General features: G+C 46.2%; 2 protein-coding genes across 3 annotated transcripts in view; one reads left to right on the top strand and one right to left on the bottom strand.

The window, feature by feature from the left end:
* RTN4IP1 (reticulon 4 interacting protein 1) overlaps window positions 1-11,638 on the bottom strand; it is a 35,983-nt gene extending 24,345 nt beyond the window's left edge. The window contains exons 1-2 of one of the 2 annotated variants that reach the window (XM_083176951.1): window positions 11,531-11,638; window positions 7,175-7,326 (exon numbers count right to left, since the gene is read on the bottom strand). In XM_083176951.1, coding sequence (XP_083033077.1) covers window positions 7,175-7,300 — 126 coding nt within the window. In that variant the 5' untranslated portion in view covers window positions 7,301-7,326; window positions 11,531-11,638. Of the gene's footprint in view, window positions 1-7,174; window positions 7,327-10,801 lie in introns of both variants that reach the window. The other variant, XM_083176950.1, reaches the window with a different exon arrangement.
* A 4-nt stretch (window positions 11,639-11,642) lies between these two features.
* Window positions 11,643-25,763, top strand: part of QRSL1 (glutaminyl-tRNA amidotransferase subunit QRSL1) — a 65,505-nt gene continuing 51,384 nt past the window's right edge. The window contains exons 1-2 of the mRNA XM_083176949.1: window positions 11,643-11,770; window positions 21,696-21,855. Of these exons, the coding sequence (XP_083033075.1) occupies window positions 11,747-11,770; window positions 21,696-21,855 (184 nt within the window). The 5' untranslated portion in view covers window positions 11,643-11,746. The remainder of the gene's footprint in view (window positions 11,771-21,695; window positions 21,856-25,763) is intronic.

Raw genomic sequence — 25,763 nt, 5'->3', positions numbered from 1 at the left:
CATGTGACCAAAAAATACCAGTTGGGTGCATGGCAGGACTCAGAAGGGAAGGAGTGATTTTTGGATTTTGCAGCAAAGATTTTGGTGGAATGAATGGTGGGTACTATGATGCATTAGCAAGACTCCCAAAGCACCAATACAGTGGAACCCCCCCACAAGTCACCCCATTTTGCAAAGTACACCCCTCAGGGAATTCATCTAGGGGTATAGTGTACATTTCAAACCCCCAGGGGTTTCATCAATTTTGATACAACTGGGATGTGAAAATGGAAAATTACATTTTTTTACACAAACATGCAGTTCTGGCTCAAAATTTTTCATTTTCACAAGGAATGAAGGAGACAAAGCACCCCAAAATCTGTGCCACAATTTCTCCCGAGTACGGCAATGCCTCACATGTGACCAAAAAATACCAGTTGGGTGCATGGCAGGACTTAGAAGGGAAGGAGTGATTTTTGGATTTTGCAGCTCAGATTCTGGTGGAATTTTGGTGGGTGCTATGTCGCATTAGCAAGACCCCCCAAGCACCAATACAGTGGAACCCCCCCACAAGTGACCCCATTTTGCAAACTACACCCCTCAGGGAATTCATCTAGGGGTATAGTGTATATTTCAAACCCCCAGGGGTTTCACCAATTTTGGTACAACTGGGATGTGAAAATGGAAAATTACATTTTTTTACACAAACATGCAGTTCTGGCTCAAAATTTTTCATTTTCACAAGGAATGAAGGAGACAAAGCACCCCAAAATCTGTGCCCCAATTTCTCCCGAGTACGGCAATGCCTCACATGTGACCAAAAAATACCAGTTGGGTGCATGGCAGGACTTAGAAGGGAAGGAGTGATTTTTGGATTTTGCAGCTCAGATTCTGGTGGAATTTTGGTGGGTGCTATGTCGCATTAGCAAGACCCCCCAAGCACCAATACAGTGGAACCCCCCCACAAGTGACCCCATTTTGCAAACTACACCCCTCAGGGAATTCATCTAGGGGTATAGTGTACATTTCAAACCCCCAGGGGTTTCACCAATTTTGGTACAACTGGGATGTGAAAATGGAAAATTACATTTTTTTACACAAACATGCAGTTCTGGCTCAAAATTTTTCATTTTCACAAGGAATGAAGGAGACAAAGCACCCCAAAATCTGTGCCCCCATTTCTCCAGAGTACAGCAATGCCTCACATGTGACCAAAAAATACCAGTTGGGTGCATGGCAGGACTCAGAAGGGAAGGAGTGATTTTTGGATTTTGGAGCACAGATTTTGGTGGAATGAATGGTGGGTGCTATGTTGCATTACCAATACAGTGGAACCCCCCCACAAGTGACCCCATTTTGCAAACTACACCCCTCAGGGAATTCATCTAGGGGTATAGTGTACATTTCAAACCCCCAGGGGTTTCATCAATTTTGGTACAACTGGGCAGTGAAAATGAAAAAAATACATTTTTTTACACAAAAATGTACTTCTGGCTCAAAATTTTTCATTTTCACAAGGAATGAAGGAGACAAAGCACCCCAAAATCTGTGCCCCCATTTCTCCAGAGTACGGCAATGCCTCACATGTGACCAAAAAATACCAGTTGGGTGCATGGCAGGACTCAGAAGGGAAGGAGTGATTTTTGGATTTTGGAGCACAGATTTTGGTGGAATGAATGGTGGGTGCTATGTTGCATTACCAATACAGTGGAACCCCCCCACAAGTGACCCCATTTTGCAAACTACACCCCTCAGGGAATTCATCTAGGGGTATAGTGTACATTTCAAACCCCCAGAGGTTTCATCAATTTTGGTACAACTGGGCAGTGAAAATGAAAAAAATACATTTTTTTACACAAAAATGTACTTCTGGCTCAAAATTTTTCATTTTCACAAGGAATGAAGGAGACAAAGCACCCCAAAATCTGTGCCCCCATTTCTCCAGAGTACGGCAATGCCTCACATGTGACCAAAAAATACCAGTTGGGTGCATGGCAGGACTCAGAAGGGAAGGAGTGATTTTTGGATTTTGCAGCTCAGATTCTGGTGGAATGAATGGTGGGTGCTATGTGGCATTAGCAAGACCCCCGAAGCACGGTGAAATGATGAACCTAATAATCCATAGATGTGTGGTATATTTTGAAACACTCCTTTATACATAGGCCGGGTTTGTCGGGGCAAGTTTCACAGTGGAAAATAGTATCCTTTCTTATTCCCTTTTTATAGCAAACTTTGCACCTTTTTTGTGTCCTGCCCTTTCTTGCAGTGGAGGGGATTTCGTTGGGAAAATGCTGCCCTGGTACAATACGGGGGCCAGTACTAGAAGTACTGGGGCCCTCTGCCTGCTGATTCCCAAATATTAGGCTCTTTATGACTTCCTCTTGAAAGTGCATAAATGTCCCCCTCTGGCCGGTAGAACGGAATAGCACGTAAGCGTTATACAGTGCCATCTGGATGATATACACGGCCAGCTTCTTGTACCAGATATTTGTTTTCCGCAGGGCACTGTACGGCTTCAGTACCTGATCTGAAAGATCCACTCCGCCCATGTACTTATTGTAATCTAGGATACAATTTGGTTTTGAGGTGTGGGTACTGGTACCTCGTACAGGGATGGAGGTGGTACTGTCTCCATGAATTGTTGTCAGTATAAGGACATCCCTCTTGTCCTTATATTTGACCAACAACATATTTTCGGTGCATATTCCCCTGCTTTCACCCCTTCTCATTACTTGGGCAATGTGCGTTTTGGGGAGGCCTCTTTGGTTCTTGCGCACAGTACCGCAAGCTGCTGTACCTCTTGAACCAAGGGCCTTAAACAGGGGGATGCTGGTGTAAAAGTTATCCACATAGAGGTGATAACCCTTATCCAGGAAGGGGTGCATTAAATCCCAGACAATTTTTCCACTAACACCTACGAGGGAGGGGGGGCATTCTGGTGGTTCAATTCTTGAATCCTTCCCTTCATATACCCTAAACTTGTGGGTGTACCCTGTGGTGCTTTCACACAGCTTATACATTTTTATGCCATACCTTGCCCTCTTACTGGGAAGGTACTGGCGGAATTTAACCCTTCCTTTAAAATGTATAAGGGACTCGTCGATACTAATACATTTATCAGGGATGTATAGCTCTGCAAATTTGGCACTGAAATGATCAATGACCGGCCTGACTTTGAATAGCCTGTCAAAGGTGGGATCATCTCTGGGTGGGCACTGTGCATTATCGGTGTAATGTATAAATTTATGGATTGCCTCAAAACGAGCCCGGGGCATGGCCATACGGTGAAATGGGGTGCTGTACAGAACATCTGTACTCCAATATTGCCTAATTTGTGGCTTTTTTACTATGCCCATGTGTAACACCAGACCCCAAAACGTCATCATCTCTACTGCATCTACAGGGGTCCACCTAGCAAATGATGACGTGGGGTTTTGAGCAATAAACTGCTGGGCATATAAATTAGTTTGGTCCACCATTAAATTTATAAAATCATCAGAGAAAAATAATTTGAAAAAGTCAATTTCTCTGAGACCTGTTGAATCAAATTGGATTCCTGGGATGGCCAAAAACTCAGAAACCTGGGGCTCAAAATTGTCTGGTGGTGGGGTCCATACGAGATCAATTATTGGGGGGGGGTCTCAGCTGCTCTACGGGGGCGTCTTTGAGGGGGTCCCTCATCACCAGAGGAGGAAGAAGAGCTTAAGACGAATCCTTCAAATTCCCCGCTTGCCTCACTGGCTGTGTCAGAGTCAGAGGCAAGCATGGCATATGCCTCCTCCACTGAATACATTCTCCTGGATGACTGGGACGACATTTGGGATGACATTTGGGATGCCATTTATATTTTTGTGTTACTGGTAGTGAAATGTTTCAACACGTGTATAGTGTAGGGGGGGGGTACAAACTTTATTTCAACCAGGGGGGTATGTAGTGTGTGGTGTGTATGTAGTGCAGAAAAAAAAAATACAAAAAAAAAAAAATTGAAGGGTTAAAAAAAAAAAAATGGAAGGGGTTAAAAAAAAAAAAAAATGGAAGGGGTTAAAAAAAAAAAAATGGAAGGGGTTAAAAAAAAAAAAAAAGGTCCTGCGCCAAAAATTGAGCACAGATGTTGGTCAGTAACGTCCGTCACTGAACAGCGCTCAAAGGCAACAGGAATTTGATCAAAAAAAAAAAAAATAGATCAACCCTGTGCCGAAAAAGCTGATCAGTGATGTACGTCACTGATCAGCGCACAGTGGCCACAGGACACACACAAAATCACAGTGTGTGTAAAAAACAAATTTAAAAAAGACCCCACAGCACTCACAAAAAATAAAAAAAGGTGATCAGTGATGCGACACTGATTACCAGTGAGGGGCAGCAGGTGCACAACCTTTGGTGCAACTGGCAGCAACTGACAGGTATATATAAAAAAAAAAACCTCTGTACCCCCAAAAAGTTGCTGATCACCTCAGATATAGTGATCAGCACAAAAGGCGGGGGCAGCAGACACAAAATTTAGCACTCTCTATCACTCTCTGTCACTATCTCTCTCTATCTCTCTATCTCTCACTATCTATCACTCTATGACACTGCAGCAGCAGCACTGACAGGTATATCTATATATAAAAAAAAACCTGCGCCCCCAAAAAGTTGCTGATCAGTTAATTTATACTGATCAGCACAAAAGGGGGGGCAGCAGTCAGTTATATAAAAAATATATAGCACAATCTGTCACTATCTCTCTATCTCTCTCTATCTCTCTCTCTATCTCTCTCTATCTATCTATAGCTCTATCACACTGCAGCAGCACAAAATATAGCACTAGGCCTCTCTATCTCTCTCTATCTCTCTCTATCTCTTTCAGTTATATAAAAAATATATAGCACAATCTGTCACTATCTCTCTCTCTCTATCTCTCTATCTATAGCTCTATCACACTGCAGCAGCACAAAATATAGCACTAGGCCTCTCTATCTCTCTCTATCTCTCTATATCTCTTTCAGTTATATAAAAAATATATAGCACAATCTGTCACTATCTGTCACTATCTCTCTCTCTATCTCTCTCTCTCTATCTCTCTCTCTCTATCTCTCTATCTATCACACTGCAGCAGCACAAAATATAGCACTAGGCCTCTCTATCTCTCTCTATCTCTCTCTCTATCTAATAACTATCTAATAACTCGCAGCAGCACAAGATGTCACAGGATGTCACAAGATGTCACAAGAATAAGCAATATCTAGGCAGTGATCAGGTAAGTATTTGGATGGGTTCTGGTCAGTATTGGCGGCAGCTGGGCACGGTGACCGCACTGCACGCTATTCCAGACCGGAATGGCGTCTGCAGTGCAGTCACCGTTAGTTTAAACCCCCCTCCTTGGCTGTGATTGGTCCGTCGGTCCGACGGACCAATCACGGCCTTTGGGGGCGGGCGGGGTGAGGTGGGGTGACACCAGTGTCACCCTTACACCCCGCGGTGATTGGTGCTGTACTTTACAGCACCAATCACCTCCGATCCCGTGTCACCGGCGAACGTTATTCGCCGGTGACACAGAAAACGCTGTGAATGGCTGTTCACACTGAACAGCCAATCACAGCGATCGCCGACGGGGGGGCGGCATCGCAGCCCCCCCTGGGCATGCACGGACATGTCTGCTGTCAGGGACAGCAGACATCGTCCCTCTGTCACTGCGTCTCTAGACGCAGTGACAGTTTTAAGCCATGCTGTATATATACGTCAACGGTCGGGAAGTACTTCCCGGCCATGACGTATATATACGTCAAATGTCGTGAAGGGGTTAAACCCATATACCACAGACTACCGCTGTCCCCATAAGTCTGTATGGTAACTGAAATCTTTTATAATTTTACAAGCTTTTCCTATCAAATGTTATCTGCAGATTAAGAAGCACTTCCTTCTGGAAAAAGGCTACCTAAAGGCCCCCATACACTAGCCGATTTTGGTCAGATTTAGGCCAGATCAGTCGGATCTGGCCTAAATCGGACCAAAATCAGCTAGTTTTGATGTCCCCTCAGATCCGATGCGCGGTCCCGTGCGCATCGGATCTGCGTCGGGTGGTCGGACCTGCTGCACGTCCGACCACCCGACTTGGGACCTAGTGGGGCTGCGAGGGACACAGGCGGCATAGAGCCGGGCGGGGGGAGCCGGGAGCTGTCAGCACTGAATAAAAAAAAAGCCCATACAATGAATGGGCGGCCTGTGATTGGCTGAGCGCTCTCTCAGCCAGTCAGCAATTGGCTGAGAGAGCGCTCAGCCAATCACAGGCTGCCCATTCATTGTATACAGTAGGCTTTTTTTTCTAGCACTGACAGCTCCCGGCTCCCTCTGCCCGGCTGTATGCCGCCTGTGTCCCCCACAGCGTCTGTGTCCCCCGCAGCGTCTGTGTCCCCCGGCTCCCACCAGCAGCCCCCCCCCCCCGGGTTTTTTACATGTGATAAATCGAGACGATTTATCACGTAAAAAATGGCACATCAAGTGCCAATCTAATCAAGCTCCCCGGGGAGCAGCCGGGGAAGCTCAGGGGGAAGTCGGGGGCGACTTGTCCTAAGGACAAGTCGCCCTAGTGTATGGGGGCCTTTAGAGCGAACAATTGTTTTTTTTGTGTGTACATGTGCAGTAACACTGATTAGGACAGAACCTGGCAAATCAATCCTTTGCTGCTACAATCATTGAGGTTGGGCAGGTTCTATCCCTCCCCGGTGCTAAATAGACTCCTTTAATCAACACACACATAAAAAATAAAAAAAATGCACTGGATAGGTTAGGTTTAACTATATTGCATCAGTAACTTTATCTTGTCTAGGTCAGGGCTGGGCAACACCGGCCCTCCAGATGTTAATGAACTACACATACCAGGATGCTTTGCATTAGTTTTGCTATGTGGCCACGCTTAAACTGATGCAAGGCATGCTGGGATGTGTAGTTCATCAACATCTGGAGGGCCGGTGTTGCCCAGCCCTGGTCTAGGTTCACAGTCAATGGAATAGCTGTAAATAAATTACTTAATAGAAGTATTGTGATAATATTGTGATGATATATCATGTTTAAGTAGAAATTGTAGAAAAAGCACTGCCCAGTCCTCCAAATGATAAGTAAATGTACCCACAGCTGTATCAGAGATTCAACCTCACTAAAAGGAAAACAGAGTTGCATGCATTCATACAAGCTTGTCTTTTCTTCCAATACTTGCCTGATCTCCAGGCTTGAAGTACTGCACGGTAAGTCCACATTCCATAACGGTTCCTGAGACATCTCTGCCCAGAATAATAGGAAACTCACTTCCGGTCGTCTTTATGCGGATGGGATCACGACTCATATTCAAACTAGCTGCTCCATAACCATCTAAAAGGTGACATAATAGGTCAAAAACATAAAGCAATTTTTTTTTAAAATGACAACATATATAATCCATGCAAATAACAAACACTAAATTATACAATATTGTAAGCTCAATAAAATTTTACTATAGAGCTAATACTTGAGTTCTTGACAAAAATATCCATGTTATATAGTACAGTAAGATAATCTATAAGGGTACTTGTGTAATATCTGGGCGCCCGATTTTTTTCATCGCATCGCATGCAATATATTGACATACAATTCATGCAATGCGATTTTTCATTGTAAAGACCCAATTTTTAATTGTATAGTCACCCATGGGTGATTTCATACCCCCACTATACAACTACGCATGGAGTTGATTTTATATAGTGTGGCGAGCGCAGCGAGCCACCGAGCCCGAAGCGTGGTGAGCGCAGCGAGCCCCGCTAGGGGATGCAAAATACATGTAAAGTAATCCGCGTCCGCTCGCCACGCTTCGGGCTCGGTGGCTCGCCACACTATATAAAATCAACTCCATGCTTAGTTGGATAGTGGGGGTATGAAATCACCTATGGGTGATTTAAATCTGATTACAATTAAAAATCTGGTCTTTACAATGAAAAATTGCATCGCATGCCTTAAGTAGTGGCATGCAATGATAAAATCGGGTGCCCAGATAATACACAAGTACCTCTATAAGAATCTCAGAGAGCAAAGTGTAAACCAATGCTCCCAATATGTAGGATTTAAATGTTAAAAATATATAAAAGGTTAACCTTGCTCAGGCTTCAGTCGCAGAGGGACATCGTGACCGATAGTCATGATGTTCCTCTACACTGTGCTTGCAGTTTTTAGCAATTGCAAATGCAGGCAGAGGTTGGTATTCACCTCCTCCTGCATTTGCATTACTTAACCCTTTGAGTGCCAAGTGAATTTGTCAAAATAAAGATTTGTATTCATCAAATTGACCTGTAATGTTTACCTTATATATGAAATATATTTTTTGGTACTTGTGTATTACAACGGCGCCCGATTTCATGTAAATCGGCCGATTTGATCTACGATACGATTTTGCGTCCGATTTTCGGCCATTTCCTGCTGATTTGCATGTTATTCCATCCTTGCACACCCCCAGGTACTATGCGATGGTATGCGATGTGATTTTCGGGAAAATGCCCCTGATTATACAATTAAATATCGCATAGCAACGCATGCCAGCAAGTGGCATGCGATGCGATGTGATTTGCAATGTTAAATGCACCCCCATTGTTAACGCCACCCCCACTATCAATGCCAACCCGAAGTGTTGCAAAAGCAGCGGTACGCGTCCTCCGACCTTTTCATACCCCCACTATCCACGTCGGCGTGGAGTTGATTTTAGATAGTGTGGCGAGCGCAGCAAGCCACCGAGCCCGAAGCGTGACGAGCGCAGCGATCCCTGCGAGGGGACGCGGATTACTTTACATGTATTCCGCGTCCGCTCGCCACGCTTCGGGCTCCGTGGCTCGCTACGCTCCCCACACTATCTAAAATCAACTCCACGCCGACGTGGATAGTGGGGGTATGAAAAGGTCGGAGGATGCGGGCTCGCTACGCTTCGTGTTGGCGTTGATAGTGGGGGTGGCGTTAACAATGGCGGTGCATTTAACATTGTAAACACCCATCAGGGTGATTGTACAATTACAAATCGAATCGCTTCACATGCATCGCATGGCATGCATCACATGCCACTATATTGCATGCAATGCACTACGATGGAAATCGGGGGTGTGCAATGATGGAACAGCATGCAAATCGGTCGGAAAAAGTGAGAAATCGGTCGAAAATCGGCCGCAAAATCGCATCCGATTTTTCCATGCGATTTGCGGCCGATTTCGTGGGTGCCGTCAAAATACACAAGTACCTAATCTTTTTTTACTTGAATGTATATAACAAATTTGAGCAACGCTGACATTTTTAGCAGATAATTTGAACATCTCTCACAGATGTTGGCAAAGGGTGAAGGATTGCATATGCTAACTTACTCTGGGCTGCTTAGAATATTCCATCCAAGTTGAATCAGGCTCTTGGGGCGATATACACTTAGCCCTGATGCCGTTTTGTATGGTAAAAATGAACAGATATCTTAATTCATGACCGATAGTAATGATCACATCATTAACAGATTTTTTCCAGCGTAAAATAGAGACTTTGGATCAGGGATAAGCTTCCAAAACCACTTGTTAAGGCAGTTCCCTACCACACAGACCTTCTAGTGTTAATTTTGCTGGGACCCAATTAACCTACCAGTATATTTTTTGGATTGATTTATGCTTTATAATATCCAATAACAGCAGGTATCAGGAAAAAGGAAGCCAGCATAGGGTCTAATAGGATACTCCACCTACACTATGCGATTTGGGCACGATTTCACTAGATTCCAATTAATCGGGCCATGAAATTGATCCAAATCGCGCATGAAGACTACACGTGTTGTTAAATCTTATGTGCAGCCCGGAGCCGGGCGGAGGGGGATGGCAGTGTGATGCCGGCGAGGGGACCAGGGAGCCGGGCAGCGGACGAACTTAAAAAAAGCCTATACAAATGAATGGGCAGCCACTGATTGGCTGAGAGGTCTCAGCCAATCAGTGGCTTCCCATTTATTTGTATGGCCTTTTTTTCTTTGTGTGTACGCCTACTGCCCGGCTCCCTTGTCCCCTCACCGGCGTCTGCAGCCGCCTGGCATATTTATCACATGAAGTGCCTAATGACATGTGACCACTCCCAGGACAATCAGGTCCAACTTGTCCTTAGGACAAGTCGGACTAATGTATGGGACCATTAGAGAGATATTGGTGCCAATAGTGTTGGTGTTCAAGCTTACATGGCACCGGCCTTGTCTACAAAGCACAGGTCCCATCTCCTCTAATTCTCTTAAAATGGCTTTGATTATGTATAGCCCTTAAACTGGCACTGGGTATTAAAACAGTGTGTGGGGCAGATTTAAAGACTGGGAAGGTCTGCTTGATTGTGGGAAAAGCAAAGCGACATCCTGAAGGTGGAAGTGAGAGAAAGTGATCAGGAAGAAGAGCTAGTCATTGGTTGAGTAAAGTGAGAAGGATGAGGTTGGAAATATTGGAAGGGAATTAAAATGGATTTTAAAATGGTGGGCTACAGAACTGAAACGACAAGTGAGGAAAATGAGGCAGGCTGCTCAAGGGTGGGTAAGTGATTGGTAGGCCAGGAAGAAGCTTAAAGTAATCACATGGGGTGTGCATAAAAGTTTTTTGTTGTTTCCATGGTGAGAAAGGGACACATCCTGGAAATGTTACAGAAATGAAAGCAGTTTGGGTGAGGAACAGAAGGAGCAGGCAAAGAAAAGAGCAAACTGCATTGTTTGCAAATGCATAACTAACGCCCAAACGTACGTTCATTCAAATAATAAGGCAAACTACATATGAATTATTGCCATGACCAAAAATGATAACATTACCAGACATGCAGCATTGCAACTTACTTCTCATATTTACATCGAGAGGATTTACACTGGCAGCATGGACTTGTATGACCACTTCATTGGGATAATGGATAATTGGAAATAGTGTATGCTCTCTGAAACGTAGAACATCATTCTTCCCATATCGGTCAATCACCCATGCTGGCATCACCGTGTTTCGTGTAGAAGAGGAATGAATGTGCCGGCATTTAGCAGTTACTGATGATATAAGCGGCCTCTTGCACAACTGTACAGTCCGTACGAGACACTTCCCGCACCCCGCAGAGATCATGGTCAGGGCAGTTGTGCTGTTAAATTCAAATGTATGTGCTACGCTTCTGCCAAACCTACACTGTCTAATAATTGCAGAGGTTTATAGTGACACTGTCCTGTATAGTACACGGTTGTGATATTTACGTTAATATTTACCCAGGACCAGGATGTGACGTGAGGGCGAAAGTGGTTACATGCCCTTACATCATTTTCTATTTCGACTGTAACTTAGGTTGGTGTCGGTTATTTTTCTATTAGTTTAGCTGGAGTGGACCTCGCCACACTTCGAGTACGGTCACACGCCACACTTTTATATTACCCCTCCAGGTAGATATGCCAGTGCATCATGAGAAAGGTCCTCTCCGGTTACCTATCCTGCTGGCCAAGCTACGGGCTACATGTAAGGTGTAGCACACATACACTGTACAGCGAACACTGACTCCACGGGCTCTACGGCTCTCTGAAGCCTAATATCACCTTCTCATGCCCTGCTGCACTGTCTCATTTCTGTCCTCTGTACAATTCCGCGTTCCGAGCCTCGCTTCTGCTCTGTCCAATGATAGAGTACTATACTGGCGTATCATCCAATCAACCCTCTTTATTTTAATGTGTGGACTATTTGCCAACCAACATATGTCAGCCCCGGCTAGTAGTACGGTGGTGGTCCTAGCCTAGGTTAGCGAATGCAAAGTTATGCTTGGGACCAGTTTACGGGAGGTGAGTGTACAAAAGGAAATACTTTCTAGTTATTTGGATTCAGACGTGACGGTGTGAGCAAAACATTTGGAATTCCTGCCTATAAGTTACCTGTGTTAGGGGTATTTTGTATGAATGCATTGGCTTTATGTGCAGAGCAGTGAATACTTATTGTGCGTATTGTACACAGCATCCATACACTATAGAAAGGGACTGGGGACAGAGCTAGGCAGCTTGTGAAACAATGGGAAACAAAGGAAGGTCTTGCTGGCGCTGAACTTATGTGTCCCACGAAATGTATAGTTCTTGTGATGTGGAAAAAATAAATACAAATATATGGAAAATGTGTTAGAATTTACAAAAATAATCAAAACGTGTTTTTTTAATAAACACTCAAAAGGGGGAGATTCGTACCCAAACTCACAGGTGAGGGGTGTGATAAAGGTATCTTTAAAGGTTCACCCGTGCAGATGATCTGAAGATGGAATACCAGTGGATAAGGTGTGTCCAAACTGTGCGTACCGTACTCACTGTATATACAGGAGCTTGACGCCTATAAAGGTTTCTTTTTGCTGACACCAATAGGTATAGAATATCCAATGATCAAGGTGCCTACCGTACTCACTGAGCATGTAGGTGAGATAAACACATAGCGTTTTCTTTGAATGAGGCCTGGTCCTTCAAATTTTCATCAACCTCATCCCAGAGGTATATATGAAAAGAAAGGAGGAGGAGGAGGACCGGTCTCCGTAAAAGAATTTATTTTATCGGTACAAATGCAATGTGGCCAATTGGCCAATAGCCACATACAAATGATCCAATAGACAAAGTAAAAACAAGATCCAGATGGAGCCGGACTTATTGTTGCTGGCGAACCGCCAGCAGCATGTTGCTGGCGATCCACCAGCAACACGGCGCTCCATCTGACTGAGACGAGCGTGCGTCCCCCACGCACTGGCGGGGAGGCGGACGCAATACTGTCCACCTCCCGCTCGAGGGGGCTGGGGGGGACTCGAGAAAACTGCGGGGGGGGTGCGGTCGCCCGGTGTGGGCACCGGGCGACCGAGGGCAGCACCGTCGGAAGGGGACGCGTCCCCTTCCGGCATACAGATGGCGCAGAGCAGGGGATGGCGGCTGGCGTCGCCATCGCCATCCCCTGCAAAGATGAATCCCGCTACATCTGTAAAAGTAACTCACTTCTCTGCCAACATGTTTCGGCGGTCACAGCCGCCTTTTTCAAGGTAGAGAGTGAGTGACCTGGCAGTGATTAAATAGCAGTATGGAGGAAGCACTTCCGGGTTATATTAATTGAAATATAAATGTATAAAAAGTGGTGTAATAAAGAGCATACATAGACTCCCTTACCGGCGCTTAAATAGCAGCCAAAATCCAGAGATCCAATCATTTTGGCTGCTATTTAAGCGCCGGTAAGGGAGTCTATGTATGCTCTTTATTACACCACCATTAATATAACCCGGAAGTGCTTCCTCCATACTTCTATTTAATCACTACCAGGTCACTCACTCTGTGACCGCCGAAACATGTTGGCAGAGAAGTGAGCTACTTTTTTCTTGTTTTTACTTTGTCTATTGGATCATTTGTATGTGGCTATTGGCCAATTGGCCACATTGCATTTGTACCGATAAAATAAATTATTTTACTGAGACCGGTCCTCCTCCTCCTTTCTTTTCATATATACCTCTGGGATGAGGTTGGTGAAAATTTGAAGGAGCAGGCCTCATTCAAAGGAAACACTATGTGTTTATCTCACCTACATGCTCAGTGAGTACGGTAGGCACCTTGATCATTGGATATTCTATACCTATTGGTGTCAGCAAAAAGAAACCTTTATAGGCGTCAAGCTCCTGTATATACAGTGAGTACGGTACGCACAGTTTGGACACACCTTATCCACTGGTATTCCATCTTCAGATCATCTGCACGGGTGAACCTTTAAAAGATAACTTTATACACCTTTACCACACCCCTCACCTGTGAGTTTGGGTATGAATCCCCCCTTTTGAGTGTTTATTAAATAAACACGTTTTGATTATTTTTGGAAATTGTAACACATTTTCCATATATTTGTATTTATTTTTTCCACATCATGAGAACTATACATTTCGTGGGACATACAAGTTCAGCACCAGCAAGACCTTCCTTTTGTTTCCCAGTATCTACCAGTGAGGATTACACAGTGGTCCTCCATTTGGGTCTACAGCAGCAAGGACTGATAGCGCCTTGGGACTTTTCTACACGTTGTCTTTTAGCTTGTGAAACAATGACCATGCCTCCAGTGTGACCTAAAAAGGAATGGTAGTATGGGTTTCAGGTATACGGTCATAAGGTCGACCCTATTTGCATTGCGTCTACCACTAAATGTTGACATAACTAAGGTCGAAAGGGTTGGAAGATTGACACAAGCATTAGGTTGACAGTCAAAAGGTCGACAGGTTTTTTTTTTGTTGGAGCTGACGTGCAGGGCCGGTGCAAGGCACTGGAGCGCCCCCGCTACACGGGGGTGGGTCCGCACCAGCTGAGGGGTACCTGCGATGCCCACAGCAACTTACAGAGCGCCGTCCGGCCAGGAGAGAGGGAGCCGCCCGCTGTACCGCCCAGCCAGAGTGAAGTGCTGCCGTCCATCGTCATCCGCTGGGCAGCGGTGCGGGAAGCGCTTCTGATTTTGAAAACACTGGCTGCACGCAGATTGGCTGAATCTCAGCCAATCAGCGTGCGGCCAGTGTTTTTAAACCCAGAAGCGCTTCCCACGCCGCCGCCTGGCTGATGATGATGGACAGCAGCGGGCAGTACTTCACTCCGGCTGGGCGGTACAGCGGACGGCGGCACCCGACGGGGCTCTGTAAGTTGCGGTGGGGGCGCTGCAGGTACCCATCAGACCGCATGGACCCCCCTGCTGAATATAGCCCCCGCCGCCGGATAGCGCCGCAGGGACCCCTCAGAGAGCATGGACCCCCCCCCTGCTGCATATAGGGGGGGGGGGGGGTGTTAACCTCTGCTCACCTTCGCTCACCTCCATTGAGGGGGGGACCTGGCTGCTCTGAACTGCCGCCCTCCAGTGGCCGGTGCCCTAAGCAAATGCCTAAAGCTGCCTAGTGGTTGTTAGTGAGGTGGATGGAAGCGCAGCGAGGCACCATGCCCGAAGCATGGCGAGTGCAGCTGTACACTTTGACGGTGTCCATGTCGACTATTTTGACGTGCTACAAAAAAACACATTAAAAACTCATGTAGACCTACCCATTGTCCCTTCGAACATCTGCTCATGTGTACAGATTGTATTGTGCAATCGCAAGGCCAAAATAGTGACAGAAATAGCTAATGGATTGAATCGCAATCCGTCACAATTTGACTGACTGGAAGTCTGCGACTGCAGGTGGTAACCGTCCGTTTTCTGGGAGTGTCTGTAGAAAGGCAGGCATTTTTAGCGAGGGTGTGTGACATCAGTGCCTGCCCTGATCAGTCTGTCTCTGCTGCAGAGTTGTGGAAGGGTCAGACTTACATTTGTTCAGACTGGAAAAATCATTATATTGTTTGTGAATTGCGTATGGATATGTTTCTGGATAACGGATATGGATATTTTTGCAAGTCCCTCGCAGACTAAAGGCCCCCATCCACTAGGGAGATGTGTCTCAGCAATCATTTGGATGCGTTTTGGTTGCAATGTGGGTGGAACCTTCTCGGGGGACAGGATCGCATATGATACATTGCATGCAGTCATTTTGCATACATTGTATCTCATACGATCCTAGCAGGGCTAACGGGCTGTGACAGCCAGTGAGATCTGCGATGCGAGGCACATAGGAGCATTCCTGGCATTGCAATCGCACAAAAAGCACCTGCAATGTGCCAGTTTTCATGTGATCCATTGCAGAAAGTGTCGCAATCACATGAAAACAGGCCATATCGCACTAGTGGATGTGGGCTGTTAGTGTTGGGACCCCTGAAGCTACCTAGTATAAGACTCCTTCCAATTGTACCCAAAAAGTAAACAAATTATTCTCTTTGTTTACTCTCTTGATTCCTCATATTACAAATAGAGCTGAATAGTTGAAAGAAAAAATTGGCCAAAGCGATTTTGCTTGTTGTTCTATCCCAATTCGAGTTGGACTATATAGTACAAATCTGTATTCTATAGTCTTGCCTGTACAGTTTATTTTACTGCTCGATTTACACCAAGCACTCATCGAGATTAATTTGGCATCGCATGAGGCTGAAAACCGTTTGATGTAAATTAGATTTTGACTATATAGTCAAACACAATATCTCACTGTGTGTACACAGCATTATGCTTACAGTTTTTGATCAAAGAAGTTCACTAGGCACTCGCTTCTCCCACGATTCATTGGCTGCCATGAAAGAATACCATGCTCTCCATGCATTGTGTGGCGTGCCACAAGGTTTTGCACAGTTGCTTGCTTTTTGATTTACTTAAAAATATGAATTAAGCCCATAGCACTGAGTAGTACACAATGTGAAAGAGTATTAATCAGTGTTCTACAGAATACATGGCTTCTTTAACACTTAGTCCAGTTTTTTTTATTCTGGTCGTACAGATGTAGCAAATGTTAATATAACAACATATACAGCACTATATCCATGTGCATTGATTCATATTGCATTGTGTCAGGGTTGTTTCCGAAGCACAATATTTAAATTCCTTGCAATAAAATGTTTCTGCCACAAGATGGTACCATCACAGAAAACATACTATGCATGTCAGATAAAGGAGAAGCATGCAGCACTTGCATACATTGCTGTATTAACCAAATTCTGCAGTTATGCGCCATCTTCAGTGAAAATAAACATGTTTGCAATTGACCGTATTGGCTACAGGACGTAGACACACACACAACTTACCATTTCTCTGTGTTTTAGCTGGCATAATGAGACACTGCTTAATGCTGGCTGGTCACCCCCACCTCTCCTCTCCAACTTCCTCTTACCCTGGGAGACTGCTCATTTCACAGTCAATGAAGCCAGTGTGAATACTGTAAATTGCATCCAAGTACAATTAAAGGGGACACCACTTGTGGTTGCTTGCCGCTTCCCTTGTTGGTATCACATAAACTAGTGTCGAGAGTGGCACACTTATCCACTAGCCTATGACACCTGGTGATAGTGACCTGTGCTCATAAGTCTATGTAAAGCGGGATCTCATGCCATCAGTTATTCTTCCTAATTTGCCTAGGGAACCCAGGTGCTCCACCTGACCACTGTACATTACCTGAGCTTGTCTTGTACTGTACACTTGAAGGCGCAGCACCGTTCGCCAAGAATGAGACTACGTGCATCTCAAATGCAAGCGTGTCCCATGATGCGACTTCATCTGTACTGTATCAATCCGCCCCCCCCCCCCCAGTGGTGGCGATGTGTATTGCATGCATATTGTATGGTGTGCCTCAACGCACCTCAGTGTGTCTGAGTGAGCCACTTTTGAGATAGAGAGAGGGCTTCATGGAAAAAGAGGGACAAAAGCAAGGGAAAGGTGTGAGAGGGTGTCCTAATAAGGGAGAGCAGAAAGAGAGTGGGGAAGGGTTTAAGCAGGAGTAAGAGAGAATGTCAGGAAGGGATGGAGACAGAAGCAAGAGAGACTGAAAATGTCAGGGAGAGAAAATACGGGGAGAGGGGGTGTCAAGGAAAGAGAATAAGTAAATGGAGGACAGAGATGGGGTTGGGGAGACTAAAAGAGGGGGGGGGAGGAGAGGCAAGGGGGGCAGAAGATGAGAGGTTGAGGAGAGGAAGCAGTTCTCGTTCTCACCAGCATCAGCTTGTGTCTCATTTACTGACGCTGGCCTTTTGCTCTCCCCCCGCCGCAGTGATGGGTCTCTTCATTGGTGAAAAGAGATGGGGTTGGGGAGACTAAAAGAGGGGGGGAGGAGAGGAGAGGGGGGCAGAAGATGAGAGGTTGAGGAGAGGAAGCAGTTCTCGTTCTCACCAGCATCAGCTTGTGTCTCATTTACTGACGCTGGCCTTTTGCTCTCCCCCCGCCGCAGTGATGGGTGTTGGCTCTCCTGCTCCCACCACCGCTGAAGAGGAGCACAGGGATGGTGGGGCAGACACTTCTAACACGGCAATTATCATCATTGAAGATCCTTTTTGTTTCTATGAGACATCTGCTGTTAATGTGTTCTGGTGACACAATATAGCTCACACTTTAATCCATCCCCTGACTGTATTGTCTTGAGCCCACATTTGCTGTTTCAGTGCTCTGCCAGCTCACCAACAATAATGATCCTAGCAACCATGAATGATTATGCAAGATCAACAAGCAAAGAGATGCTGTGTCTGATACACTTTGTCCAATGTGCATGTGTTTCAAGTTCTGAAGCAGGAGTCTGGCGGTGTTAGTGAGATTGTACATAATGCTAATTATAGTGGCATAGCCATGGCCAAATGTTTTGAGATTGAATCAAATATTAATTTTCACAAAGTCTGCTGCCTCAGTTTCTATGATGGCAATTTACATATTCTGCAGAATGTCATGAAGAGTGATTAGATAAATTGCAAAGTCCTGCTTTGCTTAGACAATGATCTTAATACCAAAAAACATTTCCAACGCATTTCAGCCACGCCAATAACAGTGTTGACTAGGACTAGGCTGGAGTTCTCTCTGTCATGCTACTTGCATTAGAATAACAGACCAGAAGCTTTAAAAGGAGGGCAGTGCTTGAAATTATTGTTTTTCCGCTGTTAGCCATGGTTACCTGCAAGGATATATATGCAGGCATCATTGCTTTGCACAGAAAGGGCTTCACAGGCAAGCATATTGCTGCTACTAAGATTGCACCTAAATCAACCATTTGTTGGATCATTAAGTAGAGAGGTTTAATAGCTGGGCAGAAGCCTTCAGATCACCCATGAACGCTGGGACCTTCTAATAAAGTTAATGCAACTGTGGGATCGGGGTACTACCAGTGTAGAGTTTGCTCAGAAATTACGGCAGGTATGTGCACGCACAGTGAGGCGAAGACTTTTGGAGGATGGCCTGGTGTCACAAATGGCGGCAATGAAGCCACTTCTCTCCAGGAAAAAAATCGGGGTCAGACTGATATTCTGTAAAAGGGTACATGGAGTGGACTGCTGAGGACTGGGATAAATCATTTTGTCTGAATCTCCTTTCAGTGGGCTCTCGCTCACTTTTGCCTAAGAATACAGCCATAAATAAAGAATCCCACCTAAACATCCTATGAGAGCAACTTCTCCCAACCATCCAAGACCAGTTTGGTTACGAACACTGCCTTTTTCCAGCATGATGAAGAACCTTGCCCTAAGGCAAAAGTTATAACTAAGTGGCTTGGGAACAAAACCTCAAAATTTGCGTCCATAGCCAGGTGGTCAGTGTCTCAGCATTCATCTGCAGCGGTCCTCGATGACCGTATCTTGTCCTAACCCCATAACCCCTTAGCGCTGTGGGTACTTGTGTATAATAGCTGCGCCCCCGATGTTGGTCGTACGATGTTTAGATCGAATCGCATGCCATACACCCGATGGCATGCGATGCAACGCGATTTTGCCCCCTAAACGATGGAAAATTGCCCTAAAGGGTGCTTACAATGTCATATGCACCCCCACGCCACCCCCCCACTATAAATGTGAACCCGAAGCGTGGCGAGCGCAGCAAGCCCGCGAGGGGCGGCGGTACGCGTCCTACGACCTTTTCTTACCCCACTATCCACGTCGGCATGGAGTTGAGAATATAAAGTGTGGCGAGCCACCAAGCCCGAAGCGTGGCGAGCGCACGCGGATACCTTCACAGGTATCCACGTCCCCTCGCGGGCTTCACCGGTATTCGCGTCCCCTCGCGGGGCTCGCTGCGCTCAACTCCACGCTGACGTGGATAATGGGGGTATGAACAGGTCGTAGGACGCGTACCGCTGCGCTCGCCACGGTTCGGGTTCACGTTTATAGTGGGGGGGTGGCGTGGGGGTGCATTTAACATTGTAAGCACCCATTAGGGTGCTTATACAATTTTTAATTGCATTGCATGACATTGTACAACATTGCGCAATATCGCATAACATCGTATGCCTTATGGTATACGATGCGATGGGCGCCGCTATAATACACAAGTACCGCGCTGTGTTACCACATTTTGATTGACAGCATACCAGAGTGAATTACAGAGGGTGCAATTTTCTATGAAGCCTCTTGAAAAGCAAAAGTTAAAATGCACCCTCTGTGATTTAACATGCAGGGATCACTATAGATGCCTGCATATAGGTTATTCCAGGGTTTACGGCACAGGGAAACTACAGAACAATTAAAGTTTTTCCCCACACTGTAAACCATGTGCCTAATTGGATATGCCAACTATAAGCATACTGACTAGTTCAGAGGTTAACTCTTTGAGTGCCAAATTAATTTGTCAAAATACGAGTGAACATTGCCAAACATTATTATTCATCATAATGAACTTATATAGCAAATCTTTTTTACACAACATTTCTTATTTGAATTTATATAATAAATATGAGCAACGCTGGAAATTTTAGCCGATATTTTGCACATCTCTCACAGAGATGGTGGCACTCAAAGGGTTAACTGATGACTTTGTTTGTTAGTCTCCTGACTAGCCTACTGTTTTTCCTACATGAACATTCATTCCTGATGTGCTCTTCTCATAATGTGATCTGTATGTGACTATATGTTTTTTTTTAAAAAGGATACAGTATAAATGGTAGAAAATGTCTATGTCGACCACTAATGGTCGACACTTTTAAAAGGTGAACACAAGCTTATGGTCGACCTAAACACCAAAAACTCATGTCAACATGGACCCCTTTATAATGCTGCTTTCCCACTGCCTAAGGGCGAGATTTACTAAAGGGAAAATGCCGTAAAACCCCCATTTTATGGCATTTTCCTATGTATCAATCTCCGTCCGCCCCGTTTTCGCAAGGCTGGGTATCGCCACCCCCTGGGTGGCGATACCCTATAGAAGCCTATGGGCTTCTTTCGCCTCCCACCGTACGACGTCCGCGTCCCCCCCCCCCCCCTCCCGTCCCCCGTCCTCCAAAATCTCCTCCTCCCCCTGGTGTGACAGCCGGGTGGACATCCAGCTTCAGGGGGGTGGAGGAGACGCAGGGGGACGCTGCCAGCCGCCGGGAGGTGACTGAGACCCCCGCAGCCCACATCACAGGTATCGCGGGGGTCTCCGTCACCGCAACCCGATGCTGGCCGCATATGTTAGTACATATGCGGCAGCATCGCGGCGGCTGCAGTGAGAAGGGCAGCGATGTATGTTAATACATCCCTCCCTAAATAGGTAATGACCTGGTATTTGTAAACGGGTCTTTAAATGGGTAAGAGCCATAAAGACCCTTTCCCACTGCAGCTCTTAAACGGTAAATTGCCGTTTAAATACCATTTTTGTCACATTCACATTGTACCCGTTTAAACCACAAGGCAACCCGTTTAAACCCATAGTAAACATGGGCTGTCATTACAATGGACTTTTCTTGCCCCACAGGATGTGGTGTACAGACATCAGCCAATCATATTCTTAACCATTATTATTATTATTATTACTAAGTACCGTTTAAGACCCTTTCCCACTGCCCAAAAAACGGCTCTTAAACGGGTAAAACACTGCTTTTTACCCGTTTAACACATAAATATTGCAATTTACTGTTCAAGAGCTGCAGTGGGAAAGGGGTATTAGTGTAACTCATGTTGACCACGACTATGTTGACCATAAACTTGTGTCGACCTCTTGTCAATGTCAGCCTTTGGTATGTTGACCTAGTCAATGTCGACCATTAGTGGTCGGTCTAGGTCAACAGTCACTAGGTAAATATGCATATACAATACTGTGTATAAAGAAAAGATTTTAAAATAAGTATGCGGAACTGTGTATGCATAGTTCCTCAACTTTCTGTACCTTTTTTCCAAGTAACTAATTTTTTTTTTCATATTTCCTGTTTTCCAGGCAGGTGCTGCCTTAAGACTTGGACAACTAAGCCCTACAGAGCTGTGCCTAAAATGCTTGTCTTTGATCAGAGAAGCATCGTTTCTTAATGCCTATATCACCGTAACTGAAGAGATTGCTCTTAAGCAGGCTGCAGAAGCAGACAAACGTTTCAAAAAAGGTAATGTTTACTGGAAAGGAATATTTGGTATCCTTGTATTTAGCGATTATGGCTAAAAATTGCTTGTCGCTGGTGCACAATACATCGTGCGCCAGCGACCAGCGATTTCTAGTAAAAATGAGGTAAAGACCGAATGAGACAGAGTTGCTTGCAATTTTCAGCCAAAATCGCTGGTCGCTGATGAAAACGGTACATTGAGCAATATATTGCTGAGAGATATTAAGCTGGTACACTAAGCGACCATATTGCACCGTGTACACACCAACTGAAGGAAATAAGATGAAAATAATATAAGAAAAGCATGTTTGTTTACTTATTTACATAAGCACCATTTCTGATGGTGCCCATACAACATGGTGCGATGTACGGGTGCAATGCGATGTGTGCTCCAGCGCACATCGGATCGCACAGCACATAAAGTATGTGCTGCCCGTATTTTTTTAACTAGATTGGATCGCATCTAGTTCATAAAGCACAGTGCTTTAGCACATCGCATACGTTTTTAACTTTTTATATAGAGTATCCAGAAAAGCCTTCGTCACCTGGCGTACAATCCTGGAGACAGTGGAGTTATCAACAAGGAACAAACAAACAGGAGATTGTGCGGTACTCTCCTGGCATAGCATACCACCACAGCGGAATTGCCAGTGTCCTCCTTGGCTGGATAGGTTCCTGTTAGTGGGTGGTCTGCATAGTACGCAAGTCTGCATAGTGAAATGTAGAACATGACATGCAAAAGTGGGTTATCCACTGCTCATCTTGAAAAGCTGCCACAATCTCCATTAAAACATCTCCAGGAGGGTGGTCTCGGACCTACCTCGCTTGCTCCTGATATTCATTCACATCACAGGAGCTAGGGTCTGTGAAATCCGGGTTCTCCTCCTGCGAAAATATTGGTGTCGAGTCCTGGCCCTATCCACCAAAAAACAGAGCTCTTCTCCTCCAGGTATAACTCTACGCTATAGAGCACAGTCAGAAGCTGAATCAGGCTATCACTTGCTGAGTTAAACAGCAGTAAAGCCCAAACAATCAGGAACACAAGCATAGACTGCGTCAGCCATGATTGCTGCATTGAGTTGAGCAGGCCCTCCCTCCCCTCCCCTCCCTCCCCTCCCCTCCCTCCCCTCCCCTCCCTCCCCTCCCTCCCCTCCCCTCCCCTCCCCCCCCCCCTCCCCTCCCCTCCCCTCCCCTCCCCTCCCTCCCCTCCCCTCCCCTCCCCTCCCTCCCCTCCCCTCCCCTCCCTCCCCCCTCCCTCCCCTCCCCTCCCCTCCCCTCCCCTCCTCTCCTCCCCTCCCTCCCTCCTCCCTCCCTCTCCTCCCTCCCTCTCCTCCCTCCCTCTCCTCCCTCCCTCTCCTCCCTCCCTCCCTCCCTCCCTCTCCTCCCTCCCTCCCTCCCTCTCCTCCCTCTCCTCCCTCCCTCCCTCTCCCTCTCCTCCCTCCCTCCCTCTCCTCCCTCCCTCTCCTCCCTCCCTCCCTCTCCTCCCTCCCTCTCTCCCTCCCTCCCTCTCCTCCTTTCCCCTCCCTCTCCTCCTTTCCCCTCCCTCCCTCCCTCCCTCCCTCTCCTCCTTTCCCCTCCCTCCCTCCCTCCCTCTCCTCCTTTCCCCTCCCTCCCTCCCTCTCCTCCTTTCCCCTCCCTCCCTCTCCTCCTTTCCCCTCCCTCCCTCTCCTCCTTTCCCCTCCCTCCCTCTCCTCCCTCCCTCTCCTCCCTCCCTCTCCTCCCTCCCTCTCCTCCCTCCCTCCCTCCCTCCCTCCCTCCCTCCCTCCCTCTCCTCCCTCCCTCCCTCCCTCTCCTCCCTCTCCTCCCTCCCTCCCTCTCCTCCCTCCCTCCCTCTCCTCCCTCCCTCTCCTCCCTCCCTCTCCTCCCTCCCTCCCTCTCCTCCCTCCCTCTCTCCCTCCCTCCCTCTCCTCCTTTCCCCTCCCTCCCTCCCTCCCTCCCTCTCCTCCTTTCCCCTCCTTTCCCCTCCCTCCCTCTCCTCCTTTCCCCTCCCTCCCTCTCCTCCTTTCCCCTCCCTCTCCTCCTTTCCCCTCCCTCCCTCTCCTCCTTTCCCCTCCCTCCCTCTCCTCCTTTCCCCTCCCTCCCTCTCCTCCTTTCCCCTCCCTCTCCTCCTTTCCCCTCCCTCTTTCTACTGACCTCATCTTTGTGAGCCTGAAAAAGGCCATTTCTAATGACATTCTCATAGAAATGCAGGGTCATCCCGAGTTCAGTATGAAAGGCGCCGACCCAGGATGTCCCTGCTTCAAAAGCATGTGTAAACGGGGCCCAATCCGGTAATGTGTCCCTGCATTTCTGGTGTGAAAGGGGTAAAAGTGATTTTTAATTAGTGACTTATCTATTTTTATTTAATAAGTCTCTTATATAGCGCACACATATTCCACAGCACTTTACAGAGAATAGTCCCTGCCCCAGTGGAGCTTACAATCTGTATTCCCTACCACATGTACACACACACACAGACATTCTAGGTTTAATTTTGTTGGGAGCCAATTAGCCTGCCAGTATATTTTTGGATTGAAGGAGGAAACCGGAGTACCTGAAGGAAACACACACAAGTACGGGGAGAATATACAAACTCCGCACAGTTAGAGCCATGGTGGGAATCGAACCCATGACCTCAGTGCTGTGAGGTGACTTAGGTTTAATTTGTAGATAAATACTTAATTTGCCTACTTGGGTACATGGATTGATCTGCTTTGTCCTGATGTTTGGTTGAGATGACCTACTGTACTTTCAGCTCCAGGTTACAAAAGTTTTTACTTCATAGCCACACCACTCAGACACCGCTTTGTCTTCAAATTGGATCAGTATTTGCTTTGATGATTTGGATCAAGAATTATCTTTAGTGACATATGATGATCATTGCATTGTGCATGGGATAAAAGCAGGCCGCCACAATCAAAGGATCACTTTAAATGCAGTGGCCCGCCGACGTCACTAACGTGAGCAGGCCTGTCTACCGATGCCTCTGTTGGAGGCATGTCTAACACCTACGTAGGTGCTTGGCTGCCCCCTAGTGCCCCGGAAACAAGCGGCGGGGACAGGCGGTCTCGGCTGTTTTAGCAGGATATGGCAAACCGGTGTAGGGTGTGTTAAAACACTGGATCTACCTACCTGCTGGCCACACAACTTACCTGCCCTATCCAGTTTGGGATACACCTGTACTACAAAGTCTGTGAGTGTCAATATAGGGAGTAGTATTTGGTACTCCCCAGGGTTATTTTTCAGCAGGCTCCAGCAGGAACTGAGGCCCTTATTCTAGTTTACTCTTTCTGACAAAATATTTCTTAGATGGACAAAACCATGTGCACTGCAGGTGAGGCAGGTGTTACTTGTGCAGAGAGAATTAGATTTGGGTGGGGTTTTACACCTGCCTCACCTGCAGTGCACATGGTTTTGTCCATCTAAGAAATATTTTGTCAGAGAGTGAACTAGAATAAGGGCCTCAGTTCCTGCTGGAGCCTGCTGAAAAATAGCCCTGGTGCTCCCTATTACGAAAAGTAAGAAAAGCCCTTCTGAGGGTATGAACTTTCCCCGGGGTGGAATTTTTCTAGTCCCTTTTATTCTATTTTTATTGTAATTCATTTTCTGTCCATTTGCTACATGATATTTTTACCATTCATGTTTTAATAATTTACCTTTTTTGAACAACTGCACCAAAGGTTCGGTGCCAAATACTTTCTTTTCAATATTCACCCATGGGGTGCTGGGAACACCCCAGCACATTTACAATCTGCTTCAGCCACTGGCATGCAACAACCTTGCCTTCTGGCATTTCGATTTTTTTTTTTTTTTTTTTCAAAAAACCATGCCAAGCCAAGAGGTGCTTTTTGACATGACTGCAGCAAAGATGTATAAATACACAACTGTAGTCTAGGTTTTGTATCCACTTCTTGTGGCTAAAGGGATTAAGT

Source organism: Crinia signifera, chromosome 3, assembly GCF_055691185.1.
Source record: "Crinia signifera chromosome 3, ASM5569118v1, whole genome shotgun sequence".
In the NCBI taxonomy this organism is placed as follows: Eukaryota; Metazoa; Chordata; class Amphibia; order Anura; family Myobatrachidae; genus Crinia; species Crinia signifera.
Note: the sequence above shows the minus strand (reverse complement) of the source record. Positions and strands in the feature narration are given on the sequence as shown.